This window comes from Gossypium raimondii, chromosome 5 (genome assembly GCF_025698545.1).
Source record: "Gossypium raimondii isolate GPD5lz chromosome 5, ASM2569854v1, whole genome shotgun sequence".
Taxonomy (NCBI): domain Eukaryota; kingdom Viridiplantae; phylum Streptophyta; class Magnoliopsida; order Malvales; family Malvaceae; genus Gossypium; species Gossypium raimondii.
The window spans coordinates 49021657-49043306 of record NC_068569.1 but is presented as its reverse complement, the minus strand read 5'-3'; the positions used below and the strand labels follow the sequence as shown (position 1 = coordinate 49043306).

Below are 21650 nucleotides of genomic sequence, written 5' to 3'. Positions count from 1 at the left end.
AGCGACATAAACAATAAAAAAGAACTAGATCTTCAATGGGGAAACTTCAAAAATTTGAAGACCTTCTCTCCTATCTTTAACTTGTCTTGTGATTCTATCAACTTCTCCATTATGTTCCCTAGGGATATGTTGAATGCCCTAATGTCTTACTCTGGATAAATTTTGGTGAATTCTCTTGATTAGAGTAGAGTCTAACTCATTACAGGCCTCATTTTGAATTGCTATGACTATCTCCATGTTGTCAGTTTAAATTATCATGCTGCCGTATTTCCACTCCAAAAGAAGCGTTACTCCATCTAAGATGTCCCAGAATTCAGTTTCTATAATAGAGCGAAAGCCCAAGTACCTGTTGTAACCTAGAATCCATCCTCCATTCTGATCTCGAAAAACACCCACGACTGCAGCAAAACCGGTTCCCTCATGAACAAAACCATCAGGTCTTAAGCAAACCCAATTAATTGTCCAAGATCGAAGGTGGTATTGGGATATGCAAAGCCTCCTTAGTTACCTTATTATTAGAGAATCCATAGTGTTTAGCCTAACTATATGATACTTTGATGATATCATTTTAACACCATGGAATACCCAGAAATAAAAGTAAATTATGATTTTTCCATATCTGCTACACTGTAAGACAAAAGAAACATTGCCAATCAATATCCCCTAGATGTATTTGATGATGATTTTTCATATTCGAAGCTAGCCACTCTATTAGGTCTCGTGAGAAGAATAGAGGTATCTTATCCGCAGGGACAATGATCTCCCAAATATCTCTAGCTGCAGAACAATCTCAAGGCATGTACCACATCTTCAACCTTGATATTACAGTACCAATACTATCCATACTAATATGCCTCCTCATTCTTTCCATATTAGTTAGCTGACGTTGCTAGATGGCAAGCCAAATGAAGTATTTAACCTTTTGAGGTCCCTAGAATTTCCACGAAAGTTGCTAAACACTCTTTTTTTGGGTAACCATGTAAGTGGGCAATCCATCGCCAAATTAAAATGAGATGGGATAAGCTTACAGAGAGGACAAACGTTAGGAATCCAAGGATCTTTCTAGCATTTAATACTGCAACCATCTCCCATTGACCAAATTAAGTTTTCTCAAATCAGTGGCCAAACTTTCGCCAGACTTCTCCAAAGAAAGGAACCACTACTTTGAGCCAAGGTTTCTGGTAAGCCATTCTGGACTCTATATTTATACTTCAGGACACGACCCATATATCTTCCAAGTCTAATACGATTTTAAAGCTAATTTTCATCATGAAAGCCATGTTATGATCTTGTACTTGCCTTAACCTCAAACCACCAGTTAGTTATCGCTGACTAACTGAATCCCAACAAACCAACACCTTTTTCTACCTCTATTAGAAGGTTCCCATATAAATTGTCTTACCAAACACTCAACCTCATCACAAATAACTTTGGGAATCATCATAGACTGCATAAAAAAACTTAATATCATTAGAAGCACTGATTGAGCAAGTGTAGCCCCTCCAGCCAAAGAAAGTTTCCACGCATCCAAACTATCCAACTTGCAACAAATCTTGTCCTCCATGAACCTTAGGGTGCCATTTGTAACTCGCTCATGGAAGATTGGTACACCTAAATAAGTTTCCAAATTATTCACTTTATGAAACCCTAAAAAGTTACTAATCTCCCAAGCTAAATCCTCATCAACCCCTTTAAAGAGAATCATGTTGGTCTTTTTCACATTTATTCAATGTCTAGAAAACTAACAAAAACTGTTCAATACACCCTTGGGAATGTGGGCTTGTTGAACATTGGCTTGACCAAAAATAATGAGGTCATCTGGAAAAAAAAGTGAGAAAGAGGTGGACCCAAACGGGTCAATCTAATCGGAACCCAAAGTTTTGAGTCAATGTGGGCCTGAATGCTATGACCAAGCCACTCCATACACAAGACAAATAAGCACAGAGATAGAGGTCAACCTTGACAAACCACTTTAGCCGGCTTAAATTTTGTGTAGGAATGCCATTCTAAAGAATCTGTAAGGTAGAGTTAGTAATAGCAGACATAATTACATTAATGAGAGAATTCGGGATGCCTACAACCTATAAAGAATAATGAAAATCATGAAATATTAATATATAATAATATATTATAATGATAAAAATAGATAATAAAACTAAATATTAATATATAGTAATGATATGAAGACTTAAAATCATGAAATATAATAAAATGATATATACAAAAATAGATAAATGAAAGTATAAACAATATAAAAATAACAGGAATATTAATAATGGCAATAATAATAATAACCAAAAGGACTAAATTATAATTTAAAGAAGCTTAAGTCTAAATTTTAAAATAAAAATAGAAATAGCAATCTGAAGGGTCAGGATGAAACGCGCAAAAAGATATAGGGACTGATTGGGAAATTAATTCCTGTTTCTCTAAACGACGCCGTTCCATTGAGGGATTAAAATGAAACACGCAAATTATATGAGGGAAAGTAATCTGTCTCCCCAAAACACTGTGTTTTACGCAGGATTAAAATGAATAAATTAAAACTAAACAAGGTAAATTTAAAAGAACAAACCAACAAAATTGCAACACTGAGAAGATATGGGGGCAATTGTGAAATATCCCCTGTGGACCCAAAACACGCGGATCTGGTAGTGATCGGGTCGGGTCTCAGGTCAATGGCCTATACGACGTCATTTTGAGGTCATGAAGCAGGCCTCAAACGACGTCGTTTCACAGAAGTTATAAAACCCCAAAAGAAATTTTGAATATTTACCTGCCATTTCAAAATAGAAAAGTGGTAAAAACCTTGACCATATTCTCAATTCTCTCCCAGATAATGTCTCTAAAAGTGGTGGTTTCTTTACTGCCACCGCTGGCCAAGACTCCAACAAAGCTTACGCTCTTGGGCTGTGCAGTGGAGACTTAAATCCACACGATTGTTATGGCCTTGTGAAATCCGCGGTTCCTGATCTCAGAGATAAATTTCCCGATCAGAAAGAAGTCATTTCATGGTCAGGTGATCCCGCATGTACTGTACGATTTGCAAATCGCCCCTTTTTTGGAATCCTGGAGCTAGAGCCTACTACTGCTGGCACTATCACGCACGACGTCGGCTCCAACTTACGACGATTTGATACGATTTGGGAGAGTTTAACAGACGGTTTGGTGAGAAACGCTTCCAACGGCTCTTCTAGTCGTAAATATGCAACTGGCGAAGCATATTTTATAGTATCTCAAAACATAGACGCACAAATGCAGTGAACTCCAGACATATCACAGGAGGAATGTGATTCCTTCCTATTGACACCATTTTCTTGACGAAAAACGGGGTCGACTTGGGTTTTGGAAAATGAAAACGAAAATGGGAGTCGCCACCGATCCTTTTTGATGAGGTGTGATCGGATCACCTCGAAAAGTGGTTGTTTTTAATAAACGGTTTGATTTTATTAAAACAACAAGTTTGGTACATGAAATTCAGAAAAACAAGTTCGGGAGTCGGTTACGCACGAGGAAGGATTAGCACCCTCGATACGCCCAAAATTGGTACCTAGTTTATTTGTTAATGTCTTAATGTCGATCCTTGTATTAAAACGTTGAAAAATTTTCAGGAAAATGGGCATATTTCACGTTATTCGAGAAAGAGAATCATATCCAGTAAGTTAGGGTACAATGTCTCGAATTCCCGATATGCGAATGAAAAATGCTTATTTAAAAGATATTTAACTATCTTGGATTTAAAAAAGGGATCACGACTAGTAAGTTAGGACACGATCCTTTTTTAATTCCCGATATCGTTTAAAACTTGAGTTTGAAAAGACTCGTGTAATAAAGTTTAAAAGAATATTCAATTATTTAAATCAAATGAAGAAATCGCAACCCAATACCTTAGGGCACAATTTCTCAAAATATTAAACATTGAATATTGCATTTATTTCAAAAAATCCTCGTTTCGAGAAAACAACGTGTCACATCCAATGCGTTAGGACACAACATATTGAATTCTCGATAACGAGCTTTTTATCATTTTTAAAAGAGTAATCTCGATTATTTAAGTTCAACGAAGAAAGTCGGAACCCAATACGTTAGGGCTCAATTCTCTCGAAGATCCAAAATACCGAATATTACTTATTTCTAAAATTTCTTTTTCGAAATCTAAATAAAAATGGGTGTAATGGAATAACGATGATAATGATGTAAGTAAAATAATAATACGAGCAATAGCATCAAAGATAATATAAATAAAAAAGGACAAATCAATAGCATCAAAATAAATATATAAGCAAAATAATACAAGCAAAGGCTACAAGTAAAATAAATACAGAGACGAACTAATGTAATACACAATCACAAGCATATGAGCAATAAAGTTAAAACATTCATTCTAAATAATGAAAATATAAATAATGAAATAAACAAAGAAAATGTATAAAAATATAAAAAATAAAAGATATATATATGTGTATAGATATAAATTAATGAAATACGAAAAAATATATGTATTTACATATAGTTTTAAGTTATGAAACAAAATAAAACATATGTGTATATATAATTTTAAGATATAAAATCTATTAAGGTAAATATATAAAGCTTTTAAGTTTTATAATAATAAAAAATATGCGTATATATTTAGTATTAAAAAAGAAATATACATATGCATGGAAATAGTTTTAAGTTACAAAATATAAAAAATATGTATATGTACATGCACGTATATAAAGACTATAAAAGGTATGCAAAAGTATATATGTATATATATATATATAAGCTATTATGTAATAATAATATGATAAGTAACAATAATATAAATAATAATAATAGAAATAATAATAATAATAATAAAATTACTGAAAAAAGGGACTAGATCGAAATAAAAAATACTGGGAGAATTCGAATTAAATAAAAAGACTAAAAGGACTAAATTGTGACACGCGCCGAAAGAGGGGGCCAAAAAGGAAAAATAAGTCAAAGTCCCAAAACGCAGCACTGAAATGGACCAAATGAAACAAAAATAAAAAATTGCAGGGCTAAATTAAAAATAAGAGAAAATAACGAAAAAGGATCAAATTGTAATACACTGCAAAATTAGGGGGACTGCACGCGCAATTAATCCATTAGGAGAAAACACACGGATCCTCCCCTTCGGGTCGGGTTGACGCGCGGATCTCCCTCACTAAAACGGCGTCGTTTCATGTTTAATATAAATACTAAAAATAAGCTTAAAAAAAGCAGTTTCATCATTTTTTAAAAAAGTACAGAGAGAAAACTCTCTTTTTCTCTCTCTCAAACCCCAATTTCGGCCATGGTTCGACCAAGGATTCCGGCCAGCCTCCGCCATAGCGCCACCGTGTGTGGCTGTTGGAGGTTCAAAATCAGACCTTTTTGGTCCCTTTTTTAAGCCAAACGTCTCTAGGACGTGAACCCAAGGCCAAATCCCCGGAAAAAGGAGCCCAAAACCTGAAGAACGAGAAGAACCGTTCATCTCCTCTTCCTCTGGCGCGGCGCAGGTAAGGTTTTCTTCCCCTTTTTTTTGATTTTTTTAAAGAAATAAAGTCGAAATAAATACTAATGAAACAGAAAAATAAAAGAGAAACAGAGAAATAAAAGTTGAAATCACCTTAGTTTTTTTAAACTTTAAATGAGTGTGTAAAAAAGGAGAGAACCCCCATTTACAGTGTTCGGCTTTTGCCGAAAGAGAAAGAAGAAAAAAAATCCAGAAAAATCCCCCCTTTTTGTTGTTGAAGTTCGGCCCTTTTTATCTAGCCAAAGAAAAGAAAAATAAAAGACTAAAAAGCTACTGTCCATTGCTTTGTTTTCTTTTCTGTTTCTATTTCCTTTTCGTGTTTGCAGGTGGCTGAACAGTGCAGGCACCGATGGGACGTGCGGCAGTGGCGGCAGGTCAAGTGGCCGACCCTAGGTTGTGGCGCTAGGCTAGGCTAGGGTTTCAGAAAACTGAAACCCTAGTTTGAAATTTGGGCCTGATTTGGATGTTGGGCCTGGTTGGGCTTCGGGTTTGGGTTCAATTGTAAATAGGTTTTGGGTTTGTTTGGGTGTATTCCGGGTTTTTGGGCCGGTGTTTAGGGGGTTGGGTTATTTAATTTTGGTAATGGGCCCGGGCAAAAATGGGCTTGTACAGCTGCCCCTCTTTGCTTATTGTCGTGTAACGAGAACAAAGCAAAGACTAAGAAAGACCAATTTTTGCCCGGTCCTGCTGATTCTTGACTTGTTCAACGCCTCTCTTTTCAAGTAGCTATATTTCAGTCCACTATGTCTTGTCACTTCAATCCACTCCACTCCACTTCAGAAAGACAAGACTTGTAGCTTCAATCCACTCTGTTGTAACTTTAGGGGGTGAGATCTGCTGTTGTAGCTTCAATATTTTTAATTGCAATGTCAGGGAAGTAAGATCCGCTATTGTAGCTTCAATCTGTTCCACTGCAATGCTAGGAAAGTAAGATCCGCTGTTGTAGCTTCAATCTTTTTAATTGCAATGTCAGGGAAGTAAGATCCGCTGTTGTAACTTCAATCTGTTCCACTGCAACGCTAGGAAAGTAAGATCCGCTGTTGTAGCTTCAATCTTTTGAATTGCAATGTCAGGGAAGTAAGATCCGCTGTTATAGCTTCAATCTGTTCCACTGCAACGCTAGGAAAGTAAGATTCGCTGTTGTAGCTTCAATCTTTTGAATTACAATGTCGGGAAAGTGAGATCCGCTGTTGTAGCTTCAATCTGTTCCACTGCAACACTAGGAAAGTAAGATCCGCTGTTGTAGCTTCAATCTTTTAAACTGCAATGTCAGGGAAGTAAGATCCGCTGTTGTAGCTTCAATCTGTTCCACTGCAATGCTAGGAAAGTAAGATCCGCTGTTGTAGCTACAATCTTTTGAATTGCAAAGTCAGGGAAGTAAGATCCGCTGTTGTAGCTTCAATCTATTCCACTGCAACGCTAGGAAGGTAAGATTCGCTGTTGTAGCTTCAATCTTTTGAATTGCAATGTTGGGGAAGTGAGATCCGCTGTTGTAGCTTCAATCTGTTCCACTGCAACACTAGGAAAGTAAGATCCGCTATTGTAGCTTCAATCTTTTGAACTGCCATGTCAGGGAAGTAAGATCCGCTGTTGTAGCTTCAATCTGTTCCACTGCAATTCTAGGAAGGTAAGATTCGCCGTTGTGGCCTCAATATTTTAATTGCAATGTCGGGGAAGTGAGATTTGCCGTTGTAGCTTCAATCTATTCCGCTGCATCGCCTGGGAAGTAAGATTCATCGTTGTGGCTTCAATCTTTTAAATTGCAAACTATGGTTTCTTCGATCTGCTTCGCTGTCAGTACAGGAAGGCAAGATCTGCTATCTCATTGGTCTGTTCTCTAGGGAACATGACCTGTATAATCCATTTGATGGACCTATTTATGCCTAGTGATTAGGATGAAATGATCAGAATGAATCAAATGCTCCTAACTAGATGTGTATGAATGACATTTGATTGAATGCAAAATGTCATGAAAATGATTCCTTAATGCTTAGGTTATCATCACGCAAAAGCTTATTAAGGCTTTATCACTGACGTGCTACAACGCCTTCTTGTTCGGCTGGCATATCCAAAGAAACACTTAATCTGATTGCCCCTTACTGTGAACGTTGAAGTTCAATCCACTGGGACATAAAATTTGTACCATCAATCTCCCACTGTAACCCAAGGGTAGAAATATATGGCTTTTCTTAATCTTCTCCTATCGCAATTCAAGGATACAAAATGTGAAGCTCTTTGGTCCTTTACCTCATTCCTAGGTGTCATACCAAATGCTCATGCACAATTGCAAAATTTTCTTCTCCCAGAAAACCTTTTCTTATCACTCGGTAATCCTTGCTTGTTTGTTCATTGAAGCTTTGTCACCAACACGGCATCTTGTCATTTTGTTCAATGTTTGGACAACAAAATCTAAAAGGATAGTCTTTAACTTAGACCCTTCCTTCTTAGATATTTCACCCTTTAAACTTGGTGTTTTCTGAACAATAGTCCTATTTCAGGTTCCTATATTATTTAGAAACTTCTAGAGTAATATGCAAAACTTCCATTGTGAAAGTATTATTAGTCCATTAATCATTATTCTAATGCAACATGCTTGCAAAAGATCATAACGATAGATAAAATAGAATTGATTTGAGAGCATAACTCGAAATGAATAAAGTATCAAGGATAGCAAGAATAAAAAGAGGAATTGATTGGAACATGTATCTTGAAAAAGAATGAAGTATTCCAAGAACAACAAATTCAATAAATAGTATGAAGGTTAGGTGCCCCAGATATCGCAGCTTGAACTTCTCTTTACAAACTTTCTGAAGACCTTTCTGAGTTTGACATGTGTTTAGAAGATCTACAGGACTTTGCCGATGCCCCAAGACATCGCCTTACCCTTTCAGGTATAGCAAGATCACCACATGCCCTAATCTGATCACTTCATGCCCCATTCTGATCAATATTTGAGCCGCCCTTCGGGTTTTCAACTCAAATCCCCTTTGGCCTAAGGTGCCCTTTGCGGGTTTTCCCCTTAGCCTCTTCATTTTTATGAATTATAGAGCATGCTCCACCGCAGTGAATCAAATTCGGTGGAGTGGAGGACTTTTTTTCACTACTTTATGCTCTATGCTCCAAGTTTTGTATTCTTCTTCCGAGACCTGCAATGGGAAAATAAAAAAAATAAGAAACAAGTCTGAATTAACTTTGAAAATTAGAAATTTTCAACAAAATTGAAATAAAATATAATTAATCCACAAAAACTATAAAATGCAATGAAAACGAACCTAAATACTAAAATTACCACCTAAAATGCTATAGATACTATAATAACTCTAAATATGATAGTTATCAGAAGCGACCTGAAGAAGCCAATCGTGTAGATGATTTCAACTATTGCAAATACCATCCATCGATTAGGCATCCTCTTCAGAAGATCACCGAGTTTAAAGAAAAAATCATACAACTCCATGAAGAAGAAAAAAATCATGTTTGAAAAAGAAGTGGCATTATCAAACTTGACTTCAATGCTTTGGTTTCTCAATACAATATTATGGACAGATTCATCAAATTTGGCTCTTTCAATCCTATTACACTAGCTCTAAGTAGAAGTAAGATGGTGAATTTCGAAGGGATTGGGGGCAATCATCTATTTTTGGAATATCAGAATGGTCATGATTGGACTCTAGCCACATGTCAAAGAAGCCAATGAAAAGCATCTCTCCTAGGTATAAGCTTATATTGTCACATTGCTCCTAAGCACGAACTTCATCCAAAATGATGATGCTGCTAAGCATGACCTTAAACTGTTCATCTAATGCTCCTAATAAGGAGCCTAAACTATTCAACCCAGACGGTCATGCTTTAAGCACAATCTTAAACTATTCATAAAAACTAAATGATGATCCAATGAAGCACGAGCTTAAACTATTCATACGAAATAAATGATGACCTCCTAAGCATGAATTTAAATTGTTTAGACATAATAAATGATGATACTCCTAAGCACGAGCTTAAATTACAGTCCAAAAAAATTTAAACTACGTTATAACTTGATCTTTTAAAAAGAAGGTACATAGATAGCCTGGTTTCATTGCCAAGTTCAGTCTATATGAAAATAATAAAATTGAGGGTGACCTTTGAAACAAATTCTTCAAAGTAGGAAGCAAATAAAATTTCAAGACTTGTCCCCTTTCTACGCCCAACAAAATTCAGAATTCATCATTTGTTATTACTGTAATAATATCTCTTACTAAATTAATGAAAGGATAAATCAAAAAATTAAATCCTTTTAGAACTCTCTTAGAAAGAAACCATATTCTTTAAGGATTACTTTATCTCTAATTAATTAAATTAATAAAAATGAATAATAATAATAGAGTTAAATTTCTACAAGAACTCTTATATCAAAGTGATTGACACTATAAAATGGGTCACCTCTAAGTCATCCTACACATTCACAAGTTCAAGAAGTTGAAAATTCATTACAAAAATATTTGAAGAAATTAAAGTAGAAGAAATTCTGATGAACATCATATCAATTGAGAGGAGGATGACAACAGAAGAGAAGAATCAAAAGGAGTTTTGTTTGTAAAGAAATTCAAAACTTGTACAGTCTTCGAAATTATAAATAAAATTTGACGTAAAATTTTCAAGTAAATTTTCAACTTGAAATTTGTGTGTACAATATATATGGGAAAGAATCCATTTACATTATATAAAACTAGTGTATGTATAATACAGAAATATTTAGTACATTATCAATAAAGTTTTTAAACTATGCACCTGTGATTAAAACCAAAATAATAATAATAATAATAATAATAATAATAACCAATCACTTTATTTGACTAATTTTTCCCTACAAGTCTTTAGTATGGAGAGAAATCAGTTTAATCAGTCTTTGGAGCTATTAACTGACTTTTCCACCATTGATTTGAAAATCATAACCCATCAATTCGCTTTAAATGAAACGAGATCCACGAGTGTTTGGTGTTATATTTTTAAAATGTATTTACATGATTGTTTATTAATTTTATTTCTTTATATTTAAATCAAATGTAATAAATTGTTGAATTTATATACTTCTTATTATAACAATATATGGACTATCTTTCTACTTCTCTTTTAATTTAATTTTTGTAACTCTTCACAATTTATTTTGAAAAACATTGAAAAACTCAATTGGAAAAAGTCTTTAAATTATTTTTAAATTGTAACAAATATTATTATTATTAAGATGTTTTTCTTTTTATATTTTTATAAAATATATTAAAAACAATTAGAATAATTTTAAGAGAAAAAACTCATACACGGTAGAATTTAATCTAACGATATCAAAGTTTTAAAGCCTCAACTTTAACATTTCAACCGAAATTCCATTAGTATATAAATATTTTACAAATATAGATTTTATATAAAAATATTTATGTAAACTTTTTTTTTAACCCGCATAACAAGTATACCATATTTAGAGATATTCATAGCTAGGCAGTCCACTTTGGTTCAAGCTTCAGCTTAGGTTTCCGATCTCAAGTTGGCCCAATTCAACTTACTTTACTATTTAAAAATATAAATATATGTCTATAATTAAATTTTCTGTGAATATTTTCTGATAGAATATTTTCTGTGAATGAGGTTACGATTTCAAACATTTCAGCTCGATGATTGATTAGTTATTGCACGATGCCTTTGAAAAATTGTTAATATGCTATTTTATATTGGATGTAAAATACTAAACGTTTTGCAACTTTTCAATAAAACAACTAGAGATTTTCTTTCATTATATTGTAATGATTTTTGTTGTTGTTTTTACGTATGTTAATTGATGGATTTGATAATTTTTCTAATTTTGATACTTCAACTATTTTTTTACATTAATCCTCAAATTTGAATTTCAGTCACACATTTTAATATTAAAAAGTGATAATGTGGCACTCGCACATCGTCGCCTAATTTATCTCTGAAAACCCTTACCAAAATCTTCACATTTCAAACTTGGAAGATTGTGCCTCGTCATTTTCCTCCGCAACCTCTCTTTTTCTTTCTTCTTATTTTAAAAGTTTATAATTTGGTATTATTTTGTTTTTGTTAATGCAGTTTTCAAAAATTATGGAGATGAAGCATTTATCTTCAGTTGGAGTCAACCCTAATTAAACTGTACCACCGTTTTCCTTTCAAATGTAACTCAAGAGTGTGAGTTTTTAAGTGTTTTCTAATGTTTAGAGTGACGGATCTCTCTGTTGTTAAGAGCAGTTTTACCACAATCGACTCCGATCTTAACCTTCTCTTGTTACAAAGCGTGATTGTCAAAACATTAGAAAACAAAGTAGCCTGTGACACGCGGTTATTAGTTAATTACTAAAGTCGCTGCTTGAGTTGAAGAAACGTGAAAATAACCCAAATTAAAATACTAGTATAGTCAATCCAACGCCTTATTTTGGATGAAACGAAGCTCTCAATTTTAAGATAAACGGGTCTTTAGGGTTATTAATGGAGGGCCTTTTCCACAATTGCCATCGTTATTTGGGGGTGATTCGGGGATAATAACTCCAACATTTCTGTATCACATTTAATTCAATTCCACATTCAATTTTTAAGTTTTAGAGAGATGATTGGGTTACAACAATGGTTTGAAGTGAAGATGTTTCAAGTGAAGATGAATACTCTACCAATATATAAGTCATAATTTAAAATTCAGGTTATGTTTCATTTCAACGAAGTTAAATGTTAAGATTGAAGTTAAACCTTTTAGAGGTTGCTCACAAAAGGATCAAACCTTTATAAAAGTGCTTAAATGAAGGCTAAACTTTTTAAAATAGACAAATAAGGCCCTAACATTTTAAAAGGTGTTCAAATAAAGGCTTCTCAAATGTTGTATATCAGCTTATGTGTTTTACTCTAAACATATCAGCATTTATCTATATTTTTTCTACAAATTGGGTTGAAGTGCATGAAAAATCTTTATTTCAGCACTTCTGTAAACGTTAAACTCTTATTTGACAATTTTGAAAGGTTTGATCCTTATGTGAGCAACCTTTAAAAGATTAAGCACTAATTTAACAAGTTGAGAAATACCTAAATTTGTTTTCATGAATCAAGAAATTAAAAAAACAAGCATGTTGAGAAATATTTTAGAGATTCTTAGCCTTGACAAGTTCCCTCCACCATCTCCCTGCCTCCAGTCCCACCTCTACTCTTATGCTCCTTCCAGGTTCTTGCTTTTTGTGTGTTGAAAATTCAAAGGAACAAAATATCAACCTACATCATAAGGCACGAAGGAAGACCAAAGAGTCTTGAGATCTGACAACTTTATTTCATTTTCATTTTCTTTGTTATTTTCTATGTTTCATGTCAAATACAATGAAAGAAGAAGATAGAAAAATGTTGCCTATTTATTTCCCAATCATCATGTAAAAAATATATAATGTCGGTAATGACAATATATCGCAAAGAAAAATAGAAATAGAAAAATAAAGAACACACAGATTTTACGTGGAAACCCTTTCGGGAAAAAACCATGGGCAGAGGAGAAGAAAATTCACTATGTCAAAAACTTAATTACAAGAGGAGTAGACTATGCCTATTTATAGGCTTGTAAACCTTATTCTAATAGGAGTGAAACTCCTTATTCAAATAATATCAAATAGATGGAGTTTAATAAGGTTTAGAAACCTTATTTTAAAATAAAATAAAAGAAGTATAATTCTATAGGGATTTTACTTTTATTTTATTTTACCACAGTATTTTATTTAAATAAGGATTTGGGTCACTTAATTCTAACAATCTCCACCTTCACACGAATTCTTAATGAACAAGTTCTTCATCACGAACTCTCAACGAACAAGTTTCTCCACCTCTTCCATAAAACCCCTTAAGGGTTTATTTGCAACAATGAACACCAACCAAGTCTAAGCAATACTCAAACTTGGTTATAGGAAGTGACTTAGTCATCATATCTGCAGGATTTTCATGAGTACTAATTTTGCTCACAACAATATCACCACGAGCAATAATATCACGAACAAAATGATACCGAACATCAATGTGTTTTGTTCTCTCATGAAAAATTTGATCTTTTGTAAGGAAGATTGCACTCTGACTGTCACAAAATACTATATTGATTTGAAGGTCTTCATTGAGTTCACTAAAGAGTCCCTTCAACCATATAGCTTCTTTACAAGCCTCAAGAATCGCCATGTACTCGACTTTGGTAGACAAAGCGATCGTAGTTTGCAAAGTGGCTTTCCAACTGATTGCACAACCTCCGATTGTAAACACATAACCGGTGAGAGATCTTCTTCTATCGAGGTCCCCAGCAAAATCAGCATCAACATACCCAATAACTCCATCTATAGTTCTTCCAAACTGTAAGCAAACATCGGTAGTACCTCGTAAGTATCTTAAAACCCACTGAACTGCATTCCAATGTTCTTTACCAGGATTCGCCATGTATCTGCTAACTGCACTAACTGCATATGATAGATCTGAACGTGAAGAAACCATGGCATACATGAGAGATCCCACTGCACTAGAGTATGGAACATGTGACATGTACTCAATCTCATCATCTGATTGTGGAGACAAAGCTGATGAAAGTCTGAAATGGGCTGCTAAAGGAGTACTAACAGGCTTAGCATTCTGCATATTAAATCTGGAAAGAACTTTCTCAATGTACCCTTTCTGACTTAGATACAATTTACTTGCTTTTCTATCCCTAAGAATCTCCATACCAAATATCTTCTTTGCTGGTCTCAAGTCTTTCATCTCAAATTCTTCACTTAGTTGGGCTTTGGCCTTTCTTATCTCTCATTTATCTTTCGCTGCTATCAACATGTCATCAACATAAAGGAGTAGATACACAAAAGAACCATCACTGTTTTTCTCAAAGTAAACACAACTATCAAAGCTACTTCTTTTAAAATCATGAGAAGTCATAAATGAATCAAACCTCCTATACCACTGTCTTGGTGACTGTTTCAAACCGTAAAGGGACTTTTTTAGCAAGCAAACATAGTCCTCTTTTTCTGAAACTGTAAAACCCGCTGGTTGTTGCATGTAAATATCCTCCTCAAGTTCTCCATGCAAAAATGCAGTTTTTACATCTAGCTGCTCAAGCTCCAAATCATGCATGGCCATAATACCAAGCAAAGCTCGAATCGAACTATGCTTCACAACTGGAGAGAACACATCTGTGAAATCCACTCCTGGAATTTGACTGTAACCCTTTGCAACAAGCCTTGCTTTATATATGGGTTCTTCAACTCTTGGAGTCCCCTCTTTCTTTTTAAACACCCATTTACAATGAACAACCTTTTTACCTTTGGGAAGTTTCACAAGATCCCATGTTTTGTTTTTGTGGATTGATTCCATCTCCTCTTGCATAGCAAACATCCACTTTTCTTTATCTTCACAACTAACCGCCTCAGAATAATTAGATGGCTCTTGGTTTGCATCTATATCTTCAGCCACATTTAAAGCATAAGCAACTAGATCAGCCTCGGCATACTTCTTTGGAGGTTTAATTTCTCTTCTAGTTCATTTTTGGCGATAGAGTATTGTGGTGAAGAAGAAACTCTATTTTGAATTTTCGATCGGCTTTAGTAGTCGACTCATTGCGATTCTAGATTAACTGATGCTCCACCGCTTTTGATTTTCTTTATTGGAAGAGTCTTTAAGAGATAAGTTAGGTAGCATAGCGTTTCATCAAAAACAACATCTCTGCTAATCATAACTTTTCTATTTTCAGGACACCATAACTTATACCTTTTTACACCAGCTTTATAACCAAGAAAAACACATTTAATAGATCTCGGTTCTAATTTTCCATTATCAACATCAGCATACGCAAGACAACCAAAAATCTTTAAATCAGAATAGTCAGCAGGATTACCAGACCATACCTCTTGTGGAGTCTTTTTCTTAATGGCAACGGATGGAGATCGGTTGATAAAAAAACATGCAGTAGAGGCTGATTCTGCCCAAAATGACTTTGATAAGTTGGCATTTGACAACATACATCGAACCTTCTCCATGATTGTTCTGTTCATTCGTTCTGCAACGCCGTTTTGCTGTGGAGTATGACGAACTGTCAAGTGTCTCACGATCCCTCCTGACTTGCACAGTTTATTAAATTCATCAGAACAGAACTCTAAGCCATTGTCTGTGCAGAGGCATTTTATTTGCTTTCTCGTCTGTTTTTCAATCATGGTTTTCCAAGACTTAAATGAGGAAAACACATCACTTTTCTGCTTCAGAAAGAACGCCCACACTTTTCTGGAAAAATCATCAATAAAAGTTAGCATATAATTAGCTCCACCTCTCGAAGGCACTCTGGATGGCCCCCACAGATCAGAATGAATATACTCTAATGTTCCTTCGTGTTATGGATTCCTCCGTGAATCGAACTCTCTTTGCTTCCCAAAATGCAAGGTGCTCACGAACTTGGTTTGCAAATTCCTTGCCCATTAATAAGTCCTCTTTTGCTTAATTCTGCCATGCCATTCTCACTCATATGCCCTAGACGCATATGCCAAAGTTTAGTAATATCATCATCTGACAAGGAAGAGGATGAGACAATTGCATCACCGAGAATGAGAGAACCACCAAAACATATAACTTAGCAGTCTTTCTCTGCCCTTTCATCACAATGAGGGAACCATTGGAAATCTTCAAAACCCCACTTTCAGCTGTGTATTTGTACCCTTTTGAATCAAGAGTACTCAACGAAATTAAATTTCTTTTTAATTCTGGAACATGTCGTTTTCTTTTTAATTCTGGAACATGTCGTACGTCACTGAGTGTTCTGACAACTCCATCAAACATCTTAACTCTGATTGTTCCAACACCTGTAATTCTACATGAAGCATTATTTCCCATCAACACAATACCTTCAGACACTGTTTCATAAGTTGCAAACCAATCCCGATTGGGACTCATGTGGAAGGTGCAACCCTAATCAAGAATCCACTCCTCGCTCACTTTGGAATTGTCGACAGAAACGACTAGAAGTTCACCATCGCTGTAATCTTCTACAACATCAGCTTTACCAGAATTTTCTAGTTGTTTTCCATTTTGATTCGCAGCCTCCCTTTTGATCTTGTTCTGTAGCTTATAGCACTCAGTTTTAATGTGCTCTTTCTTCTTGCAAAAGTTACAAGTTTGACCTCTGTTTGAAGAATTTGATCTACCCTTAGATTTACTATGAGGATTTCGTTCCTGTGTCCTCCCACGATCATCATCAGCATTCCGATCTTGTCTCCCACGAACAATAAGACCCTCTCCCAGAGAGTCAGTTTTAACCACAAGATGCTTCATCTTATCATACGAGGTTAAAGAATCATAAACCTCATCAACTGTGAGAGACTCGCGGCTATATAAAATCGTATCTCTAAAGGATGAATAAGACGGGGGCAACGAACAAAATAGAAGTGTTCGTGCACAGATGCACCTTCCTCCAAACGATGAGCATAAAGACGCTGCTTCATATGTAGCTTGCTAGTTAGAGTTTTCGACATACATATCTGTTCCAACCTCTTCCATAATCCAGCGGCAGTCTTTTCCTTCATCACATCCTGCAAAATTTCGTTAGACAAATGCAGATGTAACTGTGTTAATGCCTTTCGATCCTTGCGCTTCTTCTCTTCTTCCGTCAATGTTGAAGGCATCTTATCTACCCCTAGTAGGGCTTCCTCTAAGTCCATTTATGCAAGAACTGCTTGCATCTTTATCTGCCACAACGCAAATCTAGTGTTGCGATCCAACAGCGAAATTTCGTACTTCAAAGACGTCATTACCGTGATTGAGATGAACAACCCGGAAGCTCGGATACCAATTTATAAAAAATAAATAATGTCGGTAATGACAATATATCGCAAAGAAAAATAGAAATAGAAAAATAAAGAACACACAGATTTTACGTGGAAACCCTTTCGGGAAAAAACCACGGGCAGAGGAGAAGAAAATTCACTATGTCGAAAACTTAATTATAAGAGGAGTAGACTATGTCTATTTATAGGCTTGTAAACCTTATTCTAATAGGAGTGAAACTCCTTATTCAAATAATATCAAATAGATGGAGTTTAATAAGGTTTAGAAACATTATTTTAAAATAAAATAAAAGAAGTATAATTCTATAGGGATTTTACTTTTATTTTATTTTACCACAGTATTTTATTTCAATAAGGATTTGGGTCACTTAATTCTAACACATCACGAAATTACTTGCCATAGACTTAGAATTTTCTCACAAATTTTCAAGTAATCTGACATGATTTCTCAATCACAATTAATTGAATTCAAGATCTTTTTGGATGACACAAACATTTCAATTTTAACACAAACTAATATTTAGGCTATACTTCAGTGCTTGACAAGCACTTTCACATTTGTGGGATAATAACTCTAGCATTTTAGGATCACAATTAATTCAATTGCATTTAAGACATCATGATTTTATTCTATAATTTGAGTCTTATCAACCTTTTGGGAAATAATAAAACATCGACATTAAACTTTGTTGTTGATGCATTCAATTTGATTTTTTGAGGGGTCGTTGGAGTTATATGTGACTTTAGCTTTGATTGACTTTTTTAGAATTAATCTTTTATACCAATTTAATAACATCCACATGTTTTTGGGTTGGGTCGAGCAAAACCCAATTAAAACCGATGATATTGTCTTAATTGACTCGGTCAAGTCCATTAGATGGATAAAATCAATTTTAAAATCAGTTATAATGGATTAAGGTAACTAATTATCGAGTCATGAAATCCATAATCAAATCAATTGATTTTGTTAGAAACTAAAAGAAAATGGGATAAGCTGAAAACTGATTGCCCTTCATTAAAATTAAGGAATTCACCTTTTACATGTTAGATAATATGAACAACCCATATATAATAAGAAAAATTACTTACGATTATTTATTATCATAAATGGTTAGTTTAAATTTAAAGTAATCTAATATATGTATTGAACTTTAACTATTACATAAAGTATAAGCTAAATATGTATAAATATTCTAGAAATCATATCTAAGCGATGATATTGTTTTAGTTGACTCGGTCAAGTCCATTAGATGGATAAAATCAATTTTAAAATCAGTTATAATGGATTAAGGTAACTAATTGTCGAGTAATGAAATCCATAATCAAATCAATTGATTTTGTTAGAAACTAAAAGAAAATGGGATAAGCTGAAAATTGATTGCCCTTCATTAAAATTAAGGAATTCGCCTTTTACATGTTAGATAATATGAACATCCCATATATAATAAGAAAAATTACTTACGATTATTTATTATCATAAATGGTTAGTTTAAATTTAAAGTAATCTAATATGTGTATTGAACTTTAACTATTACATAAAGTATAAGCTAAATATGTATAAATATTCTAGAAACCATTTCTAAGCGATGATAGGCTAATTCAAATTAAGATTAATATATAAAAACTAGATAGTAGGGTTATAGTCCTCAAACTAGATAGTAATAATATTAATTTGAAGATATCACTTTTGAATCCATAAGTTTTGTTTTGATTTTTTTTGTAAAAAGATATCAAGAGATACCAAAATTATTTTACTAAGAAATTTTAATTCACTCAAAAAGTAAGTGTTTTATTTCAAGGGATCACAATTAAACATTAGATTTCTCATTTTAATTTTTTTTTGTTTTTTTAACAACTACGTAATTAACGAGTACCAATTTTGGGTGTTGTAGGGGTACTAATCGACTCTTGAACCCACTTTTTTCCTCTAGAATTCAATGCAAACCTTAAATTTATCTTTCTAAAAGAATTTTAAAATCTTTTTATAAAAGACTATTTTTTAGGTGACTAATCACACTTAATAAAAAAATCGGTGGTAATTCTTTTCCAATAAATGTAAAAAACTTTTAAACAAAAAATAACAGACATGTCTATGTTTCCTAGGTTATCTCATATTAAAATCCAAAGAAAATAAAAAGATTCTAACAATTATTGCTTTTAGTGTTGCTTTAGGAATTTAAATGTATTTAGTTAGATTCCAAACCTACCCGTAGATTCTTTCCTATCCCAAGATTATTACGTATATTTAAAATCAACATTCATTATTTTCACCCTAAAAATATTCTACATTCATTATATTACTAAAGTAGTGATTAGAGTGAGTAAAATCTGATTTGATTCAAAAAATCGAAAAGAAATTCAAAATTCGAGTTAATTGATTAAGTTATTTGATTCAACTCAAATAAGTAATTGGAGTTTTGAGTTCAAGTTGAGTAGAATTTACAATTGAATAATAGATTGGTGTAACCATGTCAATTTTGAAATTGAGCAAATTGATCTCTCTCAACAAAATTACAAAAAATCAAAATAATTTTCAAAAATTAAAAATACGATAAAATTCCAAATTATATATTTTTATAAAAAATTCTGAAAAATATATAAAGAAATTTAAAATTTAAAAATTTTCTAAAATAATAATTTTGGGGACTTAAATAACTTAATTAATGATTCAATTTTATCATACTAAAATATATTTTTTATTTTGCTTTGAAAAAGCTTTTAAATATATACGATTTCAAATTTATGTGCTTTAACATGAGATTATTACATATTTAAATACATTTAAATCCACGTCTAGAACTACACATATCTAGAACTACTCATAGCCCCTCTCCAACCCATAAATAGGATGATAATGCGTTTAAACGCACTTGAACCCATGTCTTCCTGTATTGAAAACAATGTCCATGTTAATTGAGTTAATACTCAATTGACAATTAGAATTTGTAAATTTAACTTTTAATATTTTAGACACATATAGTAAATCTCAATGTATATTTTAGCGTAATGAATTTCTATTTGTTTAAAGATGCTTACGGCTCTCAACTGAGATGCCTGATTTCCCAACATATATTTTAACTTGATTCCAGCCTTGTAAAATGGGGCAAAATTTAACCTTTTGTGACACATTGGACATCTTCTTACGATACTTTTGATAAAATTGTGGCTACATAAACCCACCATTTTCATGTTCTTTGCACTAAGAAATAGTATAATTTCAAGGATTAGTTAACAAAAGTATATGAATATGAAGGGTTTTCCCACTATTTTTCTTTTTATTTGCTTTGTTTTAGTTATTACAAATTGTTTCATGGTGGAAGCAGATACATGCAAACCCAGCGGTAAGCTTAGAGGCAAAAAGCCTCCTCTAGGTAAATGTAACAAAGGCCATGATTCTGATTGTTGCCAAGAAGGCAAGTTTTATAACACGTATACATGTTCGCCGCCGGTTTCAAGTCATACCACGGCAACCCTAACTCTCAACGGATTCGGTCCGAAGGAGGACGGTGGCGGTCCATGTGAATGCGACAACAACTATCATAAAGATTCAGAATTGATCGTGGCACTTTCGACGGGGTGGTTCAACAAGAAAAAACGGTGTATGAATTATATTAACATTCACGGTAATGGAAAAACTGTTAAAGCTAAGGTAGTCGATGAATGTGACTCGACGGTGGGGTGTGATGATGAACACGATTACCAGCCTCCGTGTGCCAACAACATCGTCGATGCCTCAGATGCAGTTTGGGATGCCTTGGGAGTGTATGGAGATAAACGTGGCGAAATGGAGATATACTGGTCTGATGCTTGATTATATTTTTCTGCCTCTCCGTATTTGCCATTGTTTCAAGCAAGGGTTGTGGTTCGTTACTCTTTAGGCGCATGATATGTGGTCCTTAATTATATCTAAGGCCTGAAAATAAAGTTTTAATTTTAACTATTTGGTCCTTAATCTAGGACCTTGTCCCCTTGCTTAAATGGTCTAATTCTATTTATGCGCTATTAAAATACAATACTTTAATTTAGTTCATTTTAACCACTTTTATGAATTTTTTATCTTTTTCCCTTTCTAAAATTTTAATTATTCGATTTAAATCATTTTAGGACCAAATTTTAATTTGACCCTTAAATTTTATTATCAATCACATGCAACATTATATGAAGGCAGTCTACTCAGCATATATCCAAGTTTATAGATTTTAATAGAAAATACTTACAATCCTAATGGTAGGACTAAGTTTTTAAACTAGAAAAGTAAGACGACTTAATTTTAACTTTTAAGTACAAGGATTAAATTTTAAATGTTGTCA

The 21650-nt window shown here is 33.7% G+C and overlaps 1 protein-coding gene across 1 annotated transcript; it reads left to right on the top strand.

Annotated features, from left to right (window-relative positions):
* Nucleotides 1–20548: 20548 nt before the first annotated feature.
* LOC105766373 (putative ripening-related protein 1) lies at nucleotides 20549–21363 on the top strand. The gene has a single exon (XM_012585810.2). It carries the CDS (start codon nucleotides 20582–20584, stop codon nucleotides 21149–21151), a length of 570 nt encoding a protein of 189 aa, XP_012441264.1. The 5' UTR covers nucleotides 20549–20581; the 3' UTR covers nucleotides 21152–21363.
* The last annotated feature ends 287 nt before the right edge of the window (nucleotides 21364–21650 follow it).